General features: G+C 41.6%; 1 protein-coding gene across 1 annotated transcript in view; it reads right to left on the reverse strand.

Moving 5' to 3' along the window:
• ANTXR1 (ANTXR cell adhesion molecule 1) overlaps positions 1 to 25,194 on the reverse strand; it is a 215,766-nt gene that overhangs the window by 112,398 nt on the left and 78,174 nt on the right. Inside the window, exons 10-12 of the mRNA XM_036334285.1 lie at positions 19,809 to 19,907; positions 2,386 to 2,455; positions 842 to 920 (exon numbers count right to left, since the gene is read on the reverse strand). Of these exons, the coding sequence (XP_036190178.1) occupies positions 842 to 920; positions 2,386 to 2,455; positions 19,809 to 19,907 (248 nt within the window). The remainder of the gene's footprint in view (positions 1 to 841; positions 921 to 2,385; positions 2,456 to 19,808; positions 19,908 to 25,194) is intronic.

Raw genomic sequence — 25,194 nt, forward strand, 5'->3', positions numbered from 1 at the left:
GGCTGAGATCTGTATTCAAGCTGATCACACCCAGATTGTCCTCTGATGGGCTGAACTCTTCAGACGTTGACAGTGGGCGGGAGCAACTACACAGGCCCAGGTGTTCCCAACCATAGCCTCGGGCCCAGCCCCAGACTGTTTTGATGGGTTCGGCATGAGGCCAGGGCAGCAATGCTTTTTAAAACCTCTCCCAGTGACTTTATGTGTAGCCAGAAACCAAAGCTACCTGACAGCAGGATCCAGAGAAGCGGCATTGGAGGGGCTGGCAGGGAGGACGCAGTCCCTACTGCTGCCTCCCAATCCCTGTGGCATAGGGCCTCTTCCTTGCTCTTTCCTGCTTCATCAATTTTCCATTTTCTCCTGGATTGTTTCCATAACCATATAAACAAGCTGCAATTTCTCCCATTCTAAATAAAAGACTCTCTTTATACTCTTTATACATCTTTCTTCAGTTACTGCCCCTTTTCCTGCTCCCTTTTAGTGAAAAACTCCTTCAGACAAGCTTTCTGTATATGCTGTCCAATTTCTTTCTGTGCATTTTCGCCTAAACCCAATCCATCCAGACATCTCCCCTCACTACTGCACAGACACTGGCCTGTCTTGTCATCTGGTCATGCCAGTGCCTTCAGGTCTCACCACAGTCACAGAAATGGGGAGCCTGGAGAAACCGGACACAGGGGTTCCTGACACACTCCGGGGTGCAGCATACCCCTCACCCAGCCCATAGCTGGCCTAGCAGTGTTGGGATGAAAACTCAGAGAACAGAATGCAAACCAGACAACTTTCCAGGGACATGAGAATGACAATGAAGCCTTTGGTAAAAGGACAGGTGATGACTTACACAGTGAGTGGTGGTGATGATGACAGAGCTGGAGATGAAAGACAGGCCATCGTTCATGCTGACCTGGAGTGCGGCTTTCCTGCAAAGACAGCAAGGAACCAGAGATACTCAGCATGGGGTGCAAGGGACCGAGACTGGACACGTTGGCCCCCTATGGGCTCTGTTCGCAACTACTCTTTGGACTGTAGTCTCTTCCCTTGGGGTCTAAGCTGTCTCCTTTGTAAAATGTGGAGCATGGTCTCTAGGGCCGTTCCCACCTCTGAAACTCCAGGGAGATGTCAGGATACACTAATCATCTGGCTGCCGTATCAAGGCAGTGCATTCAGCCCTTGTTGCATTACAGCAAATTGCATCGAATGGTCAAAGCCTGCTTCCATTTAATTTACTTGTCTCATTGTAGTAAGATGAAGGATTCTTAAAAAATGGTCCAAATCAGTGGGGCTAAAGTGGATCAACCTGTAAACCTAACGTTCTGTTGTTGTTATCTGGATTCTCAGTGATTTGATTCTGGGGGGTGCGGTTTTGTTACTACTAACACAGGAGCATAGTAATAGGTGAACAAAGTTGCCTTCTACCTCCTCATCTATATGAGACTCACTGAATCAGGAGCATGCATTTTGCAGGATGGGCACAGGGGTATTTGTGGAATCAACAGAATGAATGAATCACAGGCCAATGTTAGGCAACCAGTGTTGGAACCTTACCATTTGAACCAATGATTTAAGGCAGAATTCAGATGAACCAGTTTAGCATTTCCCCCTTAAAGCCACCATTCTGTCTTCAGCCTGTTACAGACACGTTCACGGAGAGGCTTTGTCTTCTTTCACAGACATTGCTTCTCTGGTCCCCACAGATTTCTTTTCCTGTTCAGGGTGCTAATTCTCCTTCTTTCTCCAGTGACTATTTCCTAATCACATTTCACTAGCACTTATTATAATTGCACCATCACGGCATTTCCCCCATAAGTTAGTTCAGGGAGCCTCTGGCAGTCTGGGTGACTGCGGCTCTGTGGACCGTATGCTCCACAGAGGCATAGAGGAAGGAACACTGAGCTTGGCCTTGGATGGTCTGAATCTGGGCCTTGACCATCTATGGACCCACCTAGCTTTTCTGAACTTCCTTATCTCTGCAGGGGTGATAACCATCTGGTAGGGCAATCGTCATGAAAGGCAAAGTAATGTGTGTGAGAGCTTTCAGACAGACCTTGGTTGGAGCCCCAACTCTTTCATTTACTGCTGTGTGACCTTGGGCGAGCTACTTAAATTCTCTCAGCCACCGATTCCACATCCGTAAAACTGGGAAGATCTGAGCATCTTCAAGATGGCAAGTATCTTGTCAGAAATTTGGGAAGATGGAATGAGACACCCTTTGTAAAACATGTATCCTGAAGCCTGGCTCACTGGAAGCATCATTCATCATCATTACTTGGAGAGGTCTAGGGAAAGACCCCATTATAATAACGAAGATAGATACTTCTTCCTGTTCCCTTTGTCCCCTCTATCTCCTCTCTCCTCTCTGAGGTTTAGTTGCTGGTGGAAACTTACATGCCAACTTCTTTTAAGATGGGTGCTGGGCACAGCAAATAAGTATCTTCCACAGCAAAGGGCTTCTCATCTGTAAAAGGGAAGTCACTGGATTAAGAGGAGTGAGGCAAGTTTATAACTTAAAGTTCTGTGACTCCCAAGGACTATTAGCTAAGTCCTGGGAGACACTAGAAAAGCAATGACTCTATGAAATAGAAACTCATCTTGAGCTGTAAAATTCACTAGAGTGAACTCAAGGTCTCCTTCCTAAATATTAGTCTCTGACTCTGTATGTCCGGTCGAGTCAATGAGCAAATAGAGACCAAGTTCTTAGCACAGACCAAGCATAACTGAAAAGAAATAAGAAAATATTAGACTTGTCCTAAGGGAGCTTTGGGTCCAAGTCTAGTTTGAGAGAAAAGCCATATTCATGGAGAAAGTGCACTGACAAACACAAAAAGTGGCTAAGCCAGAATAGCATTTGGCTTCAGAAGACGGAGAGCTCCATTTAGTGGGTGAGGTGGTGAGGTCACAGGGAACACAAAACTTGAGCTGAGTTCCAGGAAGAGATAGGGAAGAGGAATTTCTGATGGGAGGAATGACATGAGCAAAAGCAGAACAAATGAAAAGTATGTTCAAGGGTAGGTCATAAACAGGATTTTAAAAGATCTGTATAGGAAGAAGTTTGGTCCAAGTTGAGTTAGACATAGGGATTTGGGCATAGGTTTAATTGCAAGACGATACTCTACTATTGGCATTTGTTGTGAAATTGAAGTCTCTTAGTGACATTTTATGTGGCTGACACTAAACACTCGCCCAAGTGGAGATTAGTAAGCCTCATGCCTTCCATGCCTGGATTTGAGGAGCAGACACACCTGGGATGGGAGTTAGAGGACATGTCTGAGTTCTAAGCACTATGTCCTCATGAAAGGAAGAGGAAGTGGTCAATTACAGTATCCCCCTGATGTCTAGGGAAATTATCAATATGAAAAGCTAGGGAAGTTATTCCATCTCATTTACTCATCCATCCATCCACCCACCCATCCTGCAAATATTTATTGAAGGACTACTATGTGCTAGAAATGCAGGCTTTTGAGGAGAGAAACACGGTCTCTGTTGTTATGGACTTTATAGGAGTTGCAGGAAAGATAGTTTTTAAACACATTCATTTTTTTAAATATATTTTATTGATTTTTTACAGAGAGGAAGGGAGAGGGATAGAGAGTTAGAAACATTGATGAGAGAGAAACATCGATCAGCTGCCTCCTGCACACTCCCCACTGGGGATGTGCCCGCAACCAAGATACATGCCCTTGACTGGAATCAAACCTGGGACCCTTGAGTCTGCAGGCCGATGCTCTATCCACTGAGCCAAACCGGTTAGGGCCACGTTCATTTTTAAAAATATATTTTTATTGATTTCAGAGAGGAAGGGAGAGGAAGAGAGAGATAGAAACATCAATGAGGAGAGAGAATCATTGATTGGCTGCCTCCCGCATGCCCCCCACTGGGGATCGAGCCCACAGACTGGGCATGTGCCCTCTACCAGAATCAAACCCGGGACCCTTCAGTCCACAGGCTGATGCTCTATCCGCTGAGTCAAACCGGCTAGGGCTAAATACATTCATTTTTATTAAAAAATATTCTTTTGAATATTTACCATTAGCCAGACACTGTGCTAGGCCTCACACTGAACAAAAGAGATGCAGCATCTCACTCAAGGAGCTGACCTGCTGGTAATTACACACATTACTATATATATAAAAGCCTAAGCGACCATCTGACTGTTCGACCGTCTGACCAGTAGCTACGATGCACAATGACGGCCAGGGGGCAGACACTCTACACAGGAGCTGCTGAGCTGTAGTGACTTGGCAGCTGTGGTTCTTGGGTGATGTACCTGGAACCAGAGAAGAGGGAGCCTGATTCTGATGTGCATGCCCCGAGAACTGCCCTCCCCTCTTGCAATCTGGGACCCCTCGGGGTATGGCGGAGAGCTGGTTTTGGCCCAATCCCTGCGGGCCAGGCTGAGGGACCCCACCGGTGCACAAATGCACTGGGCCTCTAGTTTAATTATAATTGTGGTGACACCAAAGAAGAAGGAGGGGGCTGGCTCTCATCTGGAAGGTCAGGAGCTGCCTCCCTGAGGAAAGGCTGTTGAGGCTGGAGGTCTGGGGGAGAGTAGATGGAGTGGGAGAGAGGCGGCACTGCAGAGATCCTGGGCAGGAAGGAGCCCAGGACTCCGGAGAGCTGAAAGAGGGCCAATAAGGCTGTGGCATTGGAGTGAGACGACGGCTGACATGAGGCTAGAAAAGGCAGCAGGACCAAATGACCGAGGCCTTGTAGGCCATGGTGGGGCTTTGGGGATTTTTCCTATGAGAAATAGGAAGCTCTTGGAGGTTCCCCTCCAATTTGGGATCAGCACTGGCAGATTCAGAATGTTGCCAGAATAGTGAGGGTGTGTTGAATGAAATTATGAATCTTATGACAGCAGGTCACCCAGTGCCTGAACTGAGCATTATTATTTTCAAGACTAGAAGCCCAGTGCACAGTTAGTGCACATTAAAAAGAAATTAATTAAAAGAAAATTTTAGAGGCCAGGGAGGGACCAAAGGAGGTTGGCTCCAGGGCATGGCCAGCCCATCTCGCCCAGTCCTGATCGGTGGACCCCAGCAGCAAGCTAACCTACTGGTCAGAGTGTCTGCCCCTGGTGTTCAGTGTGCATCATAGCGACTGGTCGAATGGTTGAATGGTCAGACATTTGGCATGATAGGCTTTTATTATATAGGGTGTTTTCTTGTCTATGATGTCAATAATGACAGTGACACTCCCTGGGCAGGCTGTGTGTACATGCTCTCTAAGTGCTTCGCATACATCACATAACCAAATTTAACCTGGAGTGCTATCAGGGAAAATGTTAGTCCCTTCATTTTAAAGGCAGGAAACTGACACAGGAAGAAACGTGCCCGATGTTACAAAGGGGAGCTTGGATCCATATCCAGGCAGTCCGATTGCCACCGCTTGATAAGAGCCATGCTTTATCTCCTTCACGGTGACCTTGTGAACTAAGACAGGGTTCATTAGGCTCATTTTTCAGTTGCAAAATGGAGGCTCAGAGAGGCAACCCCGACCCAGGGAAGCACAGCAAGTCAGAGGCAACACCAGGAGTAGAACTGAATTCTCCGTGGTTCTTTCCTTGCCAAGCCTCTCCATCCCAGGAAGGCTTGAAATCAGGACAGGCGTGGCTGACTAGAGCCTACATTTATTTTCTTTTGGCCATGGCTTACCCTAGTGTGCATGCACTGGTAATACCTGGGAGTGCAGATCGCTGCCCACGGAGCCTGCCCACAGAGCCGCGGAGCAGCCACAGAGCGGCCACAGCAGGCCCCATGACTCCTGGCTGCATTCTGTGGGAAGAGCTGGGTCACACTGAGGAGGTCTCGAGCTGGCGCCCTGCAGTGACATGCCAGGGAGATGCCAGGGCATGTCCACGTGCCGTCGTGCCCACGCTCATCCTCTGCACAGCTCCTCTCCCTTTCTCCATCACAGCAAAGGAGGGAAAGGGCGAGATTAACCTAGTCAAGTAGACATTTCTCTTTCTCCCTCCTTTCCTTTTCCTTTCCTGCCTGGGAGTCCAAATATTTCTGGAGCAAAGCAGAGGAAAAACTGGCTGGGAGAACTGAGGGCTTTGCCGAGGCTGCAGGACGGGCCTGATGCAGCCTTGCATCAGTTTATCAGCCTCCGAGCTGTGGGCCTGCTCTGGGGAGCTGGCATTTTCTGCTCAGAGAGGGATTGTTTGGTTTGGAGCCTGTTTTCACTTCACCACAAAAATGAGTGACTTTTTCCCCCTCTCTCTCTAAACAAAGGAGGGCCATTTGGTTTCCATAACTCAGATCATCTGACTCCTTCCTGGAACGTCCACTTGGGAAGCAGGGCATAAAGCCTTCCTCCCGGGCTGGGCCACGCTTGGTTCAGGTGCCAGGCCAACCTCGCTGCCACCTCTGCCAAAGCCAGTGGTGCTGTGATGTTTACGAGGACATGATCCACTCCGAGGACGACGGAGGCCTGAGCTCCCCTGTCCACCGGGCAGCAGCCATTTCACTGCGCATTAGCACCAAGTGGGCTGGGCAAACGGGACCTGGAGCTAAGATCAGCGCTGGCTTGTTTGCAACTGGGAGAAAATTAGGGCGGGGCAGGAGTTGGAAACCAGCAGTTAAGGGAATTTTTAGATGATGTGTAAATTTTTTTGCCTTTTACCAAAGATATTCAGAATTCAGTGCATCCATATGACAGGTTAACCTAAAGCATTTGTCTATAAGAGTCTGATAATCAAACAGAAGCTTGATTTAAATAAGGATTTGGGGAACTATGAATGTCATTATGCTAAACTGCCAAACACCCCAAGTTTGAGAGCTGGGCATCCTCAAGGATGAATGCAGAAGGCATAGAATGGGGCAGGGCAGACCAGAGTTCAAATCCCAGGTCTTCTTACTAGTGGGTGACTGGGGACAAGTTTTTTATCTGTAAACAGTGATGATGACATCATTACATGGGGTTGTGTAGGGAGTAAATAGGAGTGCATGAAAGTGCAAGCCATGTTACTTGGCACTTAATAACCATTCAGTAAATGTTATTCCACGTTATTACACAAACATCCACACCTTTACAATAGCCTATATCCGTGGTCGGCAAACCGAGGCTCGCGAGCCATATGCGGCTCTTTGGCCCCTTCAGTGTGGCCATGAAGTTTCAATCGCACTGTACGTGCGCGTCCGCACGTGGTATTTTGTGGAAGAACCACACTCAAGGGGCCGCAGTTTGCCGACCACTGGCCTATATTAATGTGTGATTTAAAATCAGAGGAATTAAAATTTCCAAAATCTCTGATTGCTTAATTACATTGTTTTATCAAAACTAACGTCTTTTTAGGCATTATGAATTCCTAGGAAATGTTTTAGTGAACATGTGTGTACATATATATGTATACACATATATACACACACACATATATATATATATATATATATACACACATACATCCATATCCATACATTATGTATACCTATACCTATATCTATATTATCTATAACTATAACTATACCTATATCTATATTTATATCTATATAATCTATATCAGTGATTTTCAACTGGTATGCTACAAGAATTTTAAAGATATACAATACCTGACTACTTAGTCTAGGGTACTGACCTCTTTTTCCCTTAGATTGTCAAATTAAAAAAAAATGACAACAGCCAACACAACAATAGCTGTCCAATGTGAATGAATCAAAATTATACCTATTTTTTATCAGATCAGTAAAAAATATATTTTTTGGTTTGACACAGAATTTTAGTAATTAATTTATATGTGCCACGAGATGAAAAAGGTTGAAAATCGCTGATTTATACTCGTACCAATTTTGTCTAATATTATATACCCATGGTCTCATTTGACATTATTATTTTTTTATTACTTACAATTTGGGAAACTCAGGCTCTGAGAGGTTAATGAATCAGTTGTAAATGCCAGAGCTGGAATTCAAACTCAGGTTTTATTGAAACAACTTGCCCAAGGTCAACAAAGCTAATTTTTCTACAGATGTTACTTAAATTAGTCAGCTTTTTATATTGTCATAATTGCACAGCTTGTTTTATGATGTAGCCTGAAGCACCCTAGAGCTGAGTCTATTTATACCTGACCATTTTGGAGGCAAATGGTCAAGACTCTCCAAGGTTAAAGTGGGATTAGGGTAGTAGAAGGTATATCTACCATGAAAGGGGACCAGGGTTGAAAAGCTCTGTGATGAGGTCCAGGCCCTACTATAATGAACTATGTTCCAGAACCATACAGTCAAACGTGCACATTCCCAGGTTTTGACTTTGGATCAATGCAATTCTTTTCAGACTGGTAAGAATTTCCCAGAATTCTTCACTGCAGTTGGTGACTGTCTAATGGATGTGGGATAAAACCAGGATTAAAATTCATTAGCCAATTCAAACACCAATCACAGTGAATCCTTTTATAGGGCTGATTAAATAATTCAAATACTTTCCAAGTCTTGGCAATCTTTTCTTGATATAAATATTTATTTCTGACCAAACGGACAAAGAAAAATAACCCTTAGTTTTAGCTGGGGGAGCTTGCTGAAACTCTCCAAAAGCTGATGTAAGCTCCAAAGTAGAGTTTACATTCCTACTGTGAACAAAATAGTGGAGGTTGGGGACTAAATGAGCTCACCCTGCTCTTTCTCCCAATCTCCCCTGGGTCGAAGGAGCATTTTTATGGCATCCCTGAGCCAAGTATAACTGTTCAGCACTAAATTATCAGCTGGTTTGGGAATGTGTCCCTGAATGAGAACAGACAGGCTAAAGTTAGGCTAGATGTTTCTACCTTTTCACTGACTTCAAAAGTAGGCAGCTTAAAAAAATGTTAGGCTTTTCAAATATTGTACAAAAACCTGAAATAAAATGATATTGAAATTTAAAGCATCTGGGTTGAGCTTTCTGGAGTCCCAGCCAGAATGAGAGATGGTTGATTGCCCTACTGGGGCTCCTGCAATGACAATTCACAAACGTGAGGAGATGGGGGAGGGATCTACTGCAAAGCTAAAGGGGATCCATTGCTTAGAGTAGAAATAAACTAACATTTGTTGGGCATGTACTACGTGTCAGGCTCTGGTCTGGAAAGTTTTCATAGATGGTCAGATAATAAGCTTATGGATTTTTGTTGTTGTTATAAGAGATTAAACCAAGGGACAAAGCTGAGATTATGAAAGTGGAGAGAGTGACTTCTATTTGGAAGGGCTAAATAGTGGTTCTGAGTTTGGAGCAATGAGAAACAAGAGTCAAAACAGAATGGGAAGAGATGGTAGTGAAGCGCAGGTGGGTGGAGCCAAGTTGGGAACAATCCTTAGAACATAGCATAGCCATTGCAGTGTCCTCTCGTGCCCAGCTGAAGCCAGAGGGATGCCTGTAACATGGCAGAACCAAGCTGGCCATCATCCTTTTCCACAGATACGATTCACACCTACCCACTCCTTTCCTGGCCTGAAGTTGTTGCCAGGTTTCACTGGAAGTTGTCACTGGCTAGTGACTATGAGATTAGGTGATGAGCTTGGCCAACGGGTTCCAGGGAAGTTCCCTGGCCTGTACCTAACTATATCACCAGTTCCTACTTATTATAGATACTGGGGATATGTCTTTTGGTTTCCCTTCCTATTTGGGGCAGGTTGGAGAAAGATGAAAAACAATGAGCATATTAAGAGCCTGGACTCTGGAGTCTCATCACAACTCTGCCACCCACAGGCTATGTAACCCTGTCCAGAACCCAAAGCTCTCACCTATAAGATGGGGACAATACTAATTTCATAGGTGGTTGTAAATTTTAATGAGGTGATGATGATTAAATGCTCAACACTTAACAAGCACTTGACACATGTCAACGTTATTACTAAACCAGGGCACTGCTGGGCTCATTGTCTGAGGCACCCATAAAACACAAGGTGTGAATGTGTGTGCAAACTGAGTAGGTCTTGCAACTTATAAACTGGGTTGTGTCAGGGCTACCATGGCATAGGTGTGATAAGAAGAAAGGCATCTATCCAGAACGGATCTGTGGACATGCAGATAGTGCAGTGGTTCTCCAATGGGGGTGATTTTGTTCCTCAGGGGACAATTGACAATGGCGGAGGCAGTTTTGGTTGTCAAACTGGGGGAGAAGTGTTATTGGCATTTAATAAGTAGAGATCAGGGATAGTGTTAAATGCCCTTCAATGCACAGGGCATCCCTCTTTCCCCAGCAAAGAATTATCTGGCCCAAAATGTTAAGGTTTGAAATCCTGGTATAATGTCTACCATGACTTTATAGCTTTCTTTTGCGCCTTACAGAGGGTCTTACAAATATTATGGGGTGGTTCACAGCCCCCACAGTACTGGTAGAATGTTCAGGAAAGTTCAGAGGTGTTATAGGATGGTGGGTAGAGGAGGGACAGGGTGTAACAGCTCTGGCCACTGGAAGACACCTGGTTGGAGTAAGAAAGAGAGTGCTGGTAAATTCCTGTATGTGGGTTTCGATAGGTCCTGGTTTGCCTAGTGGCATAGCACCTGAGTCACTCTGCTTGGTGGGACTTTATAACTGAAATAGTGTACTCCAGAAGTGGGGCATAGTTGCTACTGTGGTTCTAAGCTGCGGTGGGTGGGAAGGCTGTCGAGTCAGAATACCTTATCTATAAATAGCAATATAGGACTCAGCTGAGCACAGCCTTAGAAGGTAAGTGGGTTATCTTGATCACTGTGTCCGTGAGGGTCAAGATTACATGGTGACCCCAGGAGAGAAAGTACAAGGTTTAGGATCATAAGTCCATTCCCAGAGGAGCTCAGGGAGGGGATCCAGCAGCCCTGCCGGTCTCTGGATTGTCTTTTTCTGGTTTACACATTCCCTAGTCCCACAGAAGGTTGTGATCTCCCATCCCCACCCCTCCGGTTCTGGGCAAACTAGCTTTTAGAACTGGTCCTCAGTACAACTTCTCCTACTTACTGTTATTTATTGATTTTAAAATATATATATATATATTTTTATTTCAGAGAGGAAGGGAAAGGGAGAGAGAGATAGAAACATCAATGATGAGAGAGAATCATTGATTGGCTGCCTCCTGCACACCCTCTACTGGGGATTGAGCCCACAAACCAGGCCTGTGCCCTTGACTGGAATTGAATGTAGGACCCTTCAGACCACAGGCCAGCACTATCCACTGAGAAAAACCAGCTAAGGCTTTATTAATTATAAAAGTAATACACATTTAGTGTGAGAAATCAGAAATACAGAGAAGTATACCAAAAGAAACAAAAATCCTTGGCAATCCTAACTTCCCGTGATAAACATTGTTAATGCTTTGGGGTACACTATTCAGAATTTTTCCATGCATATTATTTTTTTTTACATAATTTGAATCATATTATACAAAATGTCATGGAAAATGGCATTCATCTCTACCTGAAATTAACGGGACAGTTTTAAGTATTGCAAGGAAACTAAATAAAGATAATGGGGTTCAGGGCTCTTGCAAAATACTTTATCCTCTCAATAAATCTACACCAAAAAATTCTTGACTGTTGACATTTATAGAACTTACAAATTATGTCTTCTAAGCAAAATATCAACCTTTAAAAATTTTGTAAGCTTGAGGTCCAAATAAGTGGTGCACTCAAGACAGCTGCAATTGACTAAGAGTAAATATACTTTTTAAAGCTTTGTTTTTGCTTGGTTGAAGTGAATTCAGGATTCATGCACAAGGTATGTGTCTCCTGACACTCAAACTCTTGCAGCTGTGCACAATTAGGTTTGGAAGGATTTTACCTTGAAATTGGGATTGAGGAGCAAGTCTACAAAGATGGCTGAAGCCTTCCACACAATCATGGCCATGAATTAAGCAAACACTGACTGCTCTTAAAGAAAAAAACCTACACGGAAACTAAGAGGAGAGCTGGGATGGAGACCCCATGGTCTCCATCAGTGGATGTTACTAAGCTGCTGTGGCATGCACGTTGGGGGCCAGAGCTGAATTGCATGGAGGAGAAAGCCACAGATAGCACTCTTTTTCTTTCATTCCCTCAGCAGTACCCAACTTTTCTTCTAAATGAATGTTGAGCAAATATTTAAAGAATGTTGATTATAAGGGTGCATCGATTATTAACTTCTCTTGCCTGGGTTTCCCACAAGTCTGGCCCATCTCTGTGTTAATCACTTTCTCCTCCATCATCCTATCGAAGTGACAGAGAAGCACTATTACACGAGGAAGGGACAGTCCTTAAAGCCCAGCCATGTGGTGCAGATGTAGAGGGGGGCCAGCTTTCCCTATCAGGACAGCAGGGCTGGGGAAAATAAGTTTTAAGGAAGTTCACAAGCAAATCCTTCCCCCAGCTATTGCTTGCCTGAGTCCACATGCAGTTTAAAATTTGCACTTGGAGGCGATTGCATACTTGATAGAGCAGCGGCAAAGTAGAGGGTGACCATCTGCTGCTGAGTTAACTTTGGTCTGTGCAAACTTGCCCCCTTTCTTCAGGAAGAAACTCTTTTTTTGTGAGCTGAGGTTCCTGTCTGCAAAATAAGGGGGGTTGGTGAGGGACCCGTGCTCAGAGTCACATGGGTATTTGAGGGTCAGGGGACCAAAGGCTCCATGGGGATTTGTGTTTTGGAAGCAATGTAGAGAAGAGGTCAAAAGCCTGGGTAAGTAGACCATTTGGGATCCAAATGGCTTCCACCTCCGGCCAGTTGGGTGACCCTGGCCACTTCATCTCTCTGAGTTTCAGTTCCCACGTCAGCAAAATGGGGATACAAATAACTCCTCCTTCACTGGGCTGCTGCACGGATGGAATAGATAGGTTGGGGAGGGCACACGGCAGGTGCTCCGCAATCAGGAGCTGCTCTCACTGGGACAAAGCTCCCTGGTGATTCTGATGGGCAGCCCGATTAGGAACCACAGGTGAGGTTGCACGAAGCAACATTCCATCATCTTCATTTGACTTTAGACTCCCAGGCATGCATCCACATTGCACGACGCACCTCTGACCTATAGATGCGACACTCTGACCAGCGAGAAAGGAAACAGCAGGCTTTTGTGTGGTAAGTCTGTGTTCTCCTCTCTGCTTCCCTGCCCATCTGCCCCCATAGGTGCACTTCAGTGATCTGCTTAGGGTGCCCACCGTAGCCCAGGCCCAGATGTTGGCTAAGATAAAGTCTAGTTTCTGGATAATAAAGTATAGATTTTTAAAAACAAACACACTGGGAATTCTACATGCGAGTGAGTGCTGTCTCTTATCCTCCTGGGAGCTGAGCTGCTCTTTGGAACTCCTACAATTGCCTTCATGATTAACGTTCAGTTTGAAAAATGACCTTCAAAGGGGGCCAAGTTTCATCCTTTGAGAGTGAACAGAAAGCAAACCAGAGCCATGCCCAGTGAGTCCTGTTGGAGATCAAGCTGGGAAATAACATTTCTCATCAGAAAAAGAAGTGTGCCTATAAACCCAGGAGTCTGATTTATCACATGGCTTGTGAACTGAGTATTAGTGAGTTTGTTAAAAACCAGTTTCTTTGATTCATGGCTGTATCTCAGACGCCTCCACACAACACCAGGGCTGGGGATAATCTAGCATGTTTTTCATTGTTGTGTTAGTAAGAAATTTTTGAAAATTTACTGTTCATTAAAACAGATCATTTCTCAGCTCATACCCGTGTCTCCTTTTTAGTATTCTAATCTCTTCGCAAATGGATTTCCAATTGAAAGTGGATCTTTTCTTGGCACAGTACACTGAATACTGGAGTAGGAAAAGTGCAGCCAGAATAAATAAAGTTTGTGTGAAGATTTCCAAGATATTTTCTTGGCCAGGAGTGAGGTCAGCCTGGTCATTGGAGAACCAACCAAATGCCAACGTAAGATGTGCACTAGGCCTAAATCATTAACAAAAATTTCAAATTAAATGTTAAATAACTGTTGTGGGGCTTTTTCTTCTTACACAAGGGCATGTGATTGTAGAAAGCTTAGAAAATGCAGATAGAAAGAAGAAAGCAAAAATGAAGAGTGGTCTCAGTCAGAGGTTACTCGTGTTAACATTTCCATGTGTGTCTTTCAGTCTCTCTGCATACAAATGTCTGTGTATGAAACAGAAATAGCTCCAAATACCCTTTGTAACTTATTAACACATGAAGCTACTTCATTAACATCTTCCCACATGAGTAATTCTTCTTTCACACCATACTATTTAACTGTTTAGGAATAAAGTACAATTTTTTTTGACAAACCAATCTTTCTATCTTTCCCTTTCTTTCTTTCTTTCTTTCTTTCTTTCTTTCTTTCTTTCTTTCTTTTCTTTTCTTTTCTTTTCTTTTCTTTTCTTTTCTTTTCTTTTCTTTTCTTTTCTTTCTCTCTTTCCCTCCCTCCCTCCCTCCCTCCCTCTTTCCTTCTTTTCTACCTTCCTTCTTTCCTACCTTCCTCTCTTTCACTCTCCTCTCCTTTTGCTATCATAAGCGGTATTATGATGAACATTTTATAGCCAAGCCTTTGTAAACATTCCCAATCATTTCCTTTTGATGAAGTTGAAATTCTGGGTAAAAAAGTTTATAAAAGCAGTTGATTCACTTTAAGAATTGACTTTCAAAAGATTTAATGGTCTCTCACTAACGATGAATAAAAATACTTGTTCCCCCTATATCTTTGCCTATACTGGGCACTGTATTTTTGTTAATCTTTATTAGTTTGATAGATTATTTCAACTTGGTTATGGTAGCATTTTTTATATGCTTATTGACCATTATTTTTCTTGTAAATTCCATTTTCATATCTTTTACCCATTCATGTGGTCACTTTTTTTTTTTTTTTTTACTGATTTTTAAGAGCTGTCTATGTATGAAGGTTATTGGCCCTTTGTTACATGTCTTATAAATATTTTTGCCAGTATTCTGCTTCCCTTTAGATTTTGCAGGGTGGGTAACCGGAAAAATTAAAAAAATATGTACTCAAACTTTCAAATTTTTCCTTTATGGTATCTCCCTTCAGTGTTATGCTTAAAAAGTCTTTCTCCACTGGTAAATTATGTAAATATTTTTGTTTCCTTCTAGAATTTTTATAGTTTTATGTTCACATTTTACTTTTTCATCTGGAATTTGTTTAGATTTAAGGTGTGAGATAAAAATGAACTTAATTGTTTTTCCAAGTGCTTAGCCAGTTGTCTCAATATCATTTTTTTGAATAATACACTGCCCCCTCCCCGCCCCCGCCAAACACACACACACACTCCCTGATTAGAAAAGCTGCTTTATTTTATGCTAAACTAACATAAGTGTTTGGCTCTGTTTATGGACTTTGCTTTTCCTGTTCCAATGCTTAGTTTGCCTTTTGTGGCACTAGCCATGCATTGTTTCAATTACTTTGTATACATCATCTTAAAATTGGCTAGGGTTTTTGTATACATCTTAAAATTGGCTAGGGCAAGTTTCCATATTTTTCTTGGCTATTCTTATATGTTTATTCTTACATATAAACTTTAGAATTACTTTGTTGACTTTCAATACAATCCCATTGGATTGTATTAAAAGTAAATATTAATTTGAAGACAATTGATGTTTTTATAATAGCTGCTGCTCCATTTAATAATAGTGATAATGATAATAATAAATTAATACCAGTAGCCAACATTGATAGACAGTTTGCTGTGTACCAAGTCCTGTTCTATGCCCCACTTCCCACATTAAACCTCTTAACAATACACGATAGAGTTGCTATTATTTCCATATTATTTTACAGGTAGAGAAATTAAGGCATGAGGATGTTCAGTTACATACCATGGTCACACAGTTTTAAGACAGAGCTAGGATTCTTTTCCTAGCTGGTTTGGTTCCAGTGTTTATACTCGTGTCTGGTATTTTTGCCATAAGCATGTTTGCTGTAGACATCTTTGCTGCAAAATTAATTGACCCCTGGCAATTTCACCAGAAAAGATAAAATAATGAAAAATTAAAAAGGAAAATTAAAAAAGACATAATAAAAAATGAAAAGTTAATAACAAAATAAAAAAGACTTTACTGTGAAAAGTAAAAGTACATTGTCTTTGATGTCTTTTGTTCACAATGTTATACATTTTTTGTTTGTTGTTTTGTCTTCTTGTTTGGTCTAGCATTTTTCTTTTTTTGCTGCAATTTCTTACTTCATTAAGAAAGGTATGAGTTTCCAACTAAATAGTTGATTTTAACATCTTGAAGACTGTGAATTAGTAGCCGCCTCTTTTATATTTGCCTTACCTTGGCAAACTTTTGATTTTGATGGATGGGAGGGATGACTGTGCTCCCTGAAGGATTTCCAAACTGATGTGTGATCATTTTCTATAATAGTATGCAATCTGCTTCATAGTACTTATTGTTCATTATTTTAAGACCAGGTCTACTCGTCACTGGACAGACCTTTATGAGGGCTAAAATTTAGACATAATATAACAGTGGGAGTAACTGCAAGCACTTCACCAATGGACAAATGAAACTAAGTGACAAGTAACTTAAACACATTAAGTCTGTCAAATGCACAAAAAACTATCAACCAGCTATTCTATTTTTCACAGAAAAATTGCCTTACTGCCAATTAGTTGTGCAGCAAAGATGTTTGCAATGAAAATGCTTGTGGTCAAGATATTTATAACAAAGATGCTTATGGCTGGACCCATATCAGATACTGGCCATCTGTCCCTTAACGTCTGGTAAAGCATGGGTGAAGAAAATCTGGGTCTGATGCTTTGGTTGGGGGTTGGGGGTGGTAGGATTTCCTCATATCTCTCTTTCCAGTTTATGCATTGCATCTTCATCTGTGTCTAATCACTCTGCTTAATTCATCCATGAAGTTTTATTCCAGTGATTAAACTTTTCCAATTCTAGAATTTACACTATGGTCTTCTGCAAATCTGCCTTTGTTGAACATTCTTCCCCTTCAGTATGTTTGATCTCTTTACACTCTTTAAATGTGTTTATTATCCATTCTCCTTCTGGTTCTCTTTCTTTGCTTGCTCTCCTGTTTCTTTCATCCATCTTCATATTGTTTGCCACTCAGTACTATGAGCCCATCTTCAGAGGACGTTGTTGACTGCAGGAATGCTGTAGGTTGGGTTGAATGTTCATTGCCTCTGCCAGGGCCGCAGGGATCAGGATGGTCATGGACACACTTGGGGTGATATAATATCTTACCTTCATTCTCTTGCCTTGAGTCACGGAGCAGCTTCTCCAGCCCCCATTTAATGTGTGGTGCAGCTCTTTGGAGCCTAATTTCTGTAGGGGGCTCTGCTCTTGGCCACTGCCAGGCATAGGCTGGGGATCTGTGTTTGGATCAGTATCAGGAGAATGATCTGCAGACGCCCAGGCCTGGAGCCCACACAGCTTAGCTTTCTGCTTAGATATTGCATTCCATGTTTGTTTCCTATACATGGGGTTTCCTCTTCATTCCTTAGAACTAGGCCACATGTTACAATTTTTAAAACCATATTTTATCCAGAATTTCAGTTCCTATTATATCAACCACAAGTCCAGAAATTGTTTTAGATTTCTAAGAGGTTGATTCATTGATTTTATTTTTATGAAAAGGCAAGGAAAGTGGGGAGACGTAGGTATTATCCTATGGTTTTTATTTTGTTTATATTTATCATGTAAGAATATATTTAAAATTTTTGGCATTAATATGTTGGCATTTTATTTGTGTCTTAGTATAATAAATGTTTAAGCCATTTAAAAAGGTATATGTATTCATTTTTTTATTGCCCATTTAAATACTCAGAAATTCACGTTAATATCTTCCACTAGAAATATTATTTGTCAACTTGTTCTTTTATGTTTAACAGTTTTGCTTCATATAATCTGTATTATTTGTTGACGACTCTGAAGCCTGTATCATGCTTGAACAGGCTAGAGAGCCACGGAAGCCTTACCTTCATCATTAGGCCTTTAATTAGTCTTCTTCTGATTAATAACATATTATCATTATAATATATAATGCAGCATTTAGAAAAAAATTCTAGAAAGAGGAAATATAGAGTATAAAAATGAAAATAGATAAAAATTTAAAACTTGGGTTATAGAGGTAGAAAAAGAGAATGGGAAAAGTAAAGTAAAGGAACATAAATTTATTTTATTTTACAGTGACAACTCAACGGACTTATATTTATAAGGTTGATGGAAAAATGTAGATTGAATATGCTGCATTTAAAAACTTATTTACTTTCCCTGTCCTTCCTAGTTTCTTGTTCTTATTATTAAGGAATGGGCCCATTAATAAATAAAGGACAGGTACTTTTCAAATTCCAATACTTCCCCCTTAGTTATTTTAAATAACCATATGTCTGAGTTTAGGAGTGTTGCTCGCAGCATATAACGTGATTGAGTCACTGCCTTCCTCTTCTCTAAACTCTCAGCACTGCTGGAAGCACGGTTAGCTTTGTGTTTTAAGCCAAATCCCTATCCCAACAGCCTTTCTTTTTTTTAATAAGAATGAGGTAGAGGGCTATGCAGGTGTTAGGAAAGGAAAAGAAGAGGGAGAAAGAGAATGAGCTGATTTCCCAAGAAATAAAATTCCACGGAGAAACTGGAAAACAGGCTTTCAAAATGTCACTCTGCAAATCCATAGTGTATTTGCATTTCGTGTTATTCTAATGCAGCACCCCCTTGTCACCTTTCAAGCAAAGGCAACACTATCCCCATTCCCATTCATCTGCAGAGAGGGGTTGGTCCAAAGGCTCGCGAATCTGGGAAGTCTGGAAGGTGTTGATGTCTTGGGTTTGAGATTTTGGTTAAGGAGAGAGGGAAGGCGGACTTGAGTGACATCACCATCGAAAGGGAGCAAAAAGGAAGAACTCTGTAGGGGGCGCACATCCAACTTTCACACTGTGACTACTCAGGGATATTTCAAAATGTTTTCGAATAGTGAATATTTTTTTGGAGACGTGAAAGTATTTCCAAGTATTAAGAAAACTAACTGAATGTTTCAAATGTTTGGAATTATTCCAAGGCCAGGAATTCCAGATGTCTGTAAGGAAGCCATTGCATATCTCTGTTTAAATATTCAAGCGGATTTTAAGATGGTAAAGTGAAAAAAACAAGGCATACCTTTCAATTCTTCCTTTTTAAAAACAGGACAGTACCTACTCAATAAGGCGAACAGGAGGACAGAATAGTGTGGCTGTCTCCCTGGCCCGCCCCCATTCTCTTTCTACCTCCCAGGGCTGTTGTGGCGAAAAGATGTGAAACATTTAAAAGGACATGGCACTGTGGAAAATGCAATCTATTTTTACTGTTCATCACTGCAGATGCTGAATCAATAATTAACTGTGGGATGGATGCCAGGTGCAAATAATAACCAGGTTTCCTGGACATCTGTCCTCTGACAGTCTTTAAATTAAGAACTTGCCTGCTACAAATGTCTTGTGAGAGTGCCAATGTTATGCTAATTCATTTTTTTTTTTTTTTGCATGAAATGCTCTTAGTTTTGCTTTCATATTCCTGTATTTCATGTCAGATATTCACCACGATGAGTTTCTTGGCAACTCCAAGCCAGAATCATCAAGCCTGAAAAAAATTCCAGCATCTACACATGCAAGCCTTACAGTTTGGCTTTTGGTTCATTCTGAATTAATAAGTTTAGACTCTCTGTTTTTCACTCTTATGCTTGAGAGGCCCTAATACTTGGTTAAGGAATGTCAAGCTTCATGTCCCCTCACCAATCAGCGCCACCACGGACAACCGGGAAGGGGTAACTCATGTGGGTGCGTCTTTCCCGATGAGAACCAGGGTGTGTAGGGGTTTGCCATGTGCTTACTGTAGGGAAGACCCATCTCTGCACGGTTTCCCAAGTGAGGCCTTGCTGGAAGATGGGGCTGGCATTTCCTTCCCCAAAGAAACCCACCAACTCTTAAGGACTTACTGAGCGTGACCGACTCGTTGATCTTGAAGCTGCAGAGCACTCTGTCCACGTTGCGAGCGTGTCGAAAGCCATTTCCTCTCACGACTACTTGAAATGATTCTGAAATCAAGAGTAACAACAAGACACATTATTTGACTGCAGGCCATTCATTAACCTGGGGCTTCCCATCTTCTCGGATTTAGGGTGTTTGTTAACTAGTTCACCAGGCTTCAAATATTTGAAAATTGGCTCAGGTTGGAAACCAAAGGTGACCTTGTAGGTGCCTTTTATCACTTACTAGGTGTCCACAAGGAAGACTTCTTACTCTGAATTCTCCCCTTCTTGCCTTGGCTCTTGTTCTTTCTACCTGCAACACCTTCCTCCCAGCTCTGTCATTCAAATCTTCCCCATCCCTCAAGTCCCTGCACCTTTGAAAACTGTGATCTCAGCAGCTGAGGGCCACAGGGGAAGGACGGGCTCTCCATTTCATCAACTCTTATTCTTGCGTCTCTTTTACACACCGGATGCCCCTGAAAGGATTTCTTTAGAGCTCAAGGTGCGGAACATGTTTTGAAAACCACTAACGTATGGCATTGGCATTCCCAGTCCGTCCTGAACAATGTAGCATGTGATTATGTGCTATTTGGCGTTGTTCTTTTGCCTTTTCTTTCTCAACTAGAAGTACATTCCTTTAGGTGGAGAACTGTTTGGTACTGCTTTGGCCCTCCTGCCTCTGCTGGACGTACAGTCCTGATGCCTCATGGTGTGTAGTGGTAACCATAGCTAGCAAAACATCAACAACTTGCTTATCGGTGACCAGTTGTCAAGCATTACCTGTTGGAATTGACGCTGGCCCCTTACTGTAGTTAGTACTCACTTCTCTCTGAATAGAATAGAGAATACATGCCACAGGTCTCTGGACCTGCATATTAACTTCGCATGAGAATAATGCATGTTGAATCAATTCATGGTAAAAAATCCTTATGAAGTAAAAATAATGATCCTTTTACAATAGTCTTGCTGAGGGGGGGTGGGGGAGGAAACAGCCCTTGAGAATTAATTAGTTAAATGTGTAGGAATAGTTGCTTAAGTTTGATGGTAGCTAATAGTCAATGCTCCACTTTCTTTTATTTTTTTGTCATCCTACTGTGTGTAAAAAAATTGGGGCTTGGGATAATGCTGAGTGGCATATTAAAAAAAAACTCAACTAAAAGTCACAGGAAAAAAATGCAATATTTGCGAAAGTGGATCTTAAACTGTAAATTGCTATCCAAGTAGCGATTTTTGTTGGAGGAAAAATGAAATTAGAAGACTAGCATGTGGGACTGTTCCAAACTTTAATAAATGTCATGAGTGTATGTCACTTTAACTCCTAGGAAACTAATTTAGAGATGATGTTTGCCAAGAGAATAATAACGGATATTAACTGCTCCCTCAGTGTGTGCCAGGCCCTGTGCTCAGCATTGTCTGTGTCTGATGTCACACACAACGTGGGGATTTAAACCTCCCCACAGCCCAGGGAGGTACAAGTGAGAAACCGAGGTTGGTGAGGTTAAGTCATCCGTCCGAGGTCACACCGCTAGCAGCTGTCAGAATCAGAACCGGAATCCAACACCATGTCCTCAGAGCTCCGCCACGATGCTCTTGACCACCAGGCCAAACTGCATCCTCATTGTCTTGTGACATATGACTAAGCTAGAGATTGACGTTGTGATTTTTAAAAGCTTATTTTAGGCAGGCTTGCCCATTTTGCAGAAAAGTGGAGCTGGCCTGGATGGAAAGCAAGAAACCAAAACTGAAGTAGAAGAACCCCGAGGCACTGCGTGTGCCACAAAGAGCACAAATCAGAACAGAATGCCTTTTACAAGTATAATGAACCATGACAATAAGGAACTTGATATTCTGACATTTTAAATGACTTGCCCAAGGTCATGGAATTAGTAAACAGCAAAACTGGGACTTGTATCCAAGTGTTCACTGCCTTAGTTTGAAACTTTAATATTAATTAAAGTCATGGGCACATGGTTTTCCAGGACCGTTAGTCCTATGAATATTAAGTATTGATACATGCACGTTAGTGCATATACACAATTGCTAAGTTTAGAAGGATGGATGTAACAGTTTTCTTTAGATGACTGCCTGGTGCATGACCTATGATGCCGATGGTTCAACAACATTGTGGAAGAACCTTTTTGTATCTTAGTTACTCAAGTTAAAACTATAGAAACCTATTTCTGGTTTTAGTTTGAATGCTAGCCTTCCAGAAATCTGCCATTGAACGCTTTTGTTGATTCAACAGGTTTTCTGCCTCATTTCTGTACCCCCTTCTCTTGTTTCCTCCAAGATCAGGAGAGAAAGGAGACCCTGGCAATGCAGGCTGCACGCCGAGGTCTCCTCTCCAACAACCTAACATGTTCTAGCATACCAGCTCCGCTGGAGTCCTCTATAAAAGAGGCCGCCCACACTCTGCTTGGCCTGACCTCGCGGTGTTTAGGAAGAAAGACAACGGCAATCCATGACGTGGCCATGGTGGAAACCCAACAATTTAACCCCCTGGGCCTGAGGAGATGGAGGAAGCGATGCTACGGGAAACACAGGAGGAGAGAGGCGAGCTCCCACCCTGCCGGTGCAGTTCCTGTGTTAGTGCGCACATGTGGTTTCCAGAAGAGCCCAAACATCTGACTCAGCAGCCCGACGAGAATGTCGGCTCTTCACACACACAAGTTACGTAACAAAACCCTGTCAAATGAATGCGCCAGCAAGTGAGAACCAGGGCATAGCGATTGAACTCCATTTATCCACAAAGCCCTGAACCTGCTCTTCAAAATGTGTACAGCTGAGTGTTTTCAGGCAGTGTGCACATTGGGTTGCAGCTCTTAAGAAGTGCTTAGGGATTGTAGGGCTTTAGGAAGGAATTTCTACTTGAAAATGATCTTTGATCTAATCTTTTAAGATACAGATTTTTAAGGTATCTTTAAGACATGTTCATTATGATCCTTTCGTCACTCTTATTCTTAATTATAATTGTTTAAGTTTCGTGATGGTAGAGGCCATCATTTCTATTTCTTCAGAAGTTTTGACTGCATTTAACTCAGGGCTGAGTCAGTCTCAGTATAAACTTATTGAATGAATAATAAATGAGATCTTGGTTTAGAAAGGGAATAAAGAGGAAAGGCAAGGTGGTCCTTCATTCAGGTACCAGTCAGGTCTAATCCTGTTTATTTTCTGAGGGTTTATAAGACCAATGAATGAAAAGACGTCATTACTTTTTAGGGGAATGCAAATGAAAACCACAAGGAAATATCACTCCATACTCGCTAGAATGGCTATAATAAAAGAGATGGACAACAACGAGTGTTGGTGAAGAAATTAGAAACCTCATACATTCCTGGTGGGAATGTAACATAGTGTATGTGCTTTGTAAAATAGTTTGGTAGCTCCTCAAAAAATTAAACATAGAGTTACCTCATGACCCAGAAATTCCACCCCTAGGTATCTCTATTCAAGAGAACTGAAAATGTATGTCTACACAAAAACTTATACATGTTCACATTATTCATAATAGCCAAAAATGGAAAAAAAACAAATATCCATCAACTGACTGACAACACCATTCTTACAAGGGAATATTATTCACCCATGAAGTTCCAAGACATGTTAAGACATGGACGAGTCTTGAAAACATTATGCTAAATGAAAGAAACTAGACACAAAAGGCCATATATTGTATTATTCCATTTATAAAAAAATCCAGATTAGCAAATCCATAGAGACATAAAATAGGTTGGTGTTACCAATGCTGGAGGAAGAGGGGAATAGGTAGTGACTACTTTGGGTTTCTTTTTGGGGTGATGGAAATTATTCTGTAATTAGTAGTTATGCTTGTACACCTTTGTGAATATATTAAAAACCATTGAATTGTACTTTTTACAGGGATTAATTTTATGGTATGTGAATTTTAGCTCAATTAAAAAAATTAAGGTCAGTGAATAGTTTGATACACTTATTCCATTCTGTTCTCTCCTTTTGTATATTTTCTTTCTTTGAAATGTGGAACACATAAATTTGAAATGACTTTAATAAAGATTGGCTTTCATTCACTGTATCTGCAAATGAGACACTTCTATATTCTCCATTTGTGCTGGTCTCCCAAGACTTTACTGCAAAATTATTGTTAGTCATATTTCATCTTGTGAGTCAGTTTGCATTTGTTCTCCTATTCGATGCTTAATGTAACATCTAAAATATAACATAGTGACTAAATTATTCTAGAACTCTTAAAATTCTATAGCTATTTATTTATTTATAACAGCTTTAGTGAGGTGTAACTGATATAGTAACTCACATATAAAGTATAGAACTTGGTAAATTTTGACATATGTACATAATCATGGGACAATTCCACAATCAAAGTAGTAACCACATCCATTACCTCAAAAGTTTCCAGGTGCCCTTTGTAATCTCTCCCTCCTGTTCCTCCCCACCACCACTCCCAAGCAACCACTGATCAGATCTCTATTATAGATTTGTCTGCATTTTCTAGAATTTTATGTAAATGAGCTCATACAGTAACTATTTTTTTGTCTAACTTCTTTTTACTTGGCATAATTATCTTAAGACTTATTCATAATTATTTGAATATTTATGCATAGTCTAGTCCTACTTATTGGTGACTATTGTTCATTATATGGACACTAGAGGCCCAGTGCACGGAATTTGTGCATGGGTAGGGTCCTTAACCCTGACCAGCAATCAGGGCAGATCGGGGCCTTCCGGCTGCTAGCCAGGGCTTTCCTTCCCCAGCTGCCAGCTGCTGGCTGGGGCCTTCCTTCATTCCGGGCCTCTCCCTGGTGGTCAGCGCATGTCATAGCGAGCGATCAAACTCCTGGTCTCCTGGTTGAACTCCCAAGGTAACACTTTGCATATTAGCCTTTTATATATATAGATAATATAATGCATATTAAAAACCACAATTTGTATATCCATTTACCTGCTAATAAACATTTGAGTTGTTTACAGTTTTGGCTATTAAAATAGAGCTGTTTTCGACATTTGCATGCATGTATGTGTCTGGATATAGAATTCCTTTTCTACTGGGTGAATACGTAGGACTAGAATGACCAAGCCATATGGGGAGGTATGTGTTTAATTTTTTAATAAACTGTCAAAACTGTTTTCAAAAATTATTTTGCCATTTTACATTCCCACCAACAGTATATGAAAATCCCTCCTCCAGGTAGAAATATCTTTAAATGAAAAGAAAGATGAAACAGAGAATTAATCCATCCAGAGAGGTGCCTAAGGGCCTGGCATGAGTGCTTTGAAAAACAATGAAAAGGGAAAGAAATGAAACCACTATTTGATGTTGTTTAAATGTGCCTGTTTTTAAGCATCTAATTTCCAAATA

Source organism: Myotis myotis, unplaced genomic scaffold (assembly GCF_014108235.1).
Source record: "Myotis myotis isolate mMyoMyo1 unplaced genomic scaffold, mMyoMyo1.p scaffold_m19_p_14, whole genome shotgun sequence".
In the NCBI taxonomy this organism is placed as follows: domain Eukaryota; kingdom Metazoa; phylum Chordata; class Mammalia; order Chiroptera; family Vespertilionidae; genus Myotis; species Myotis myotis.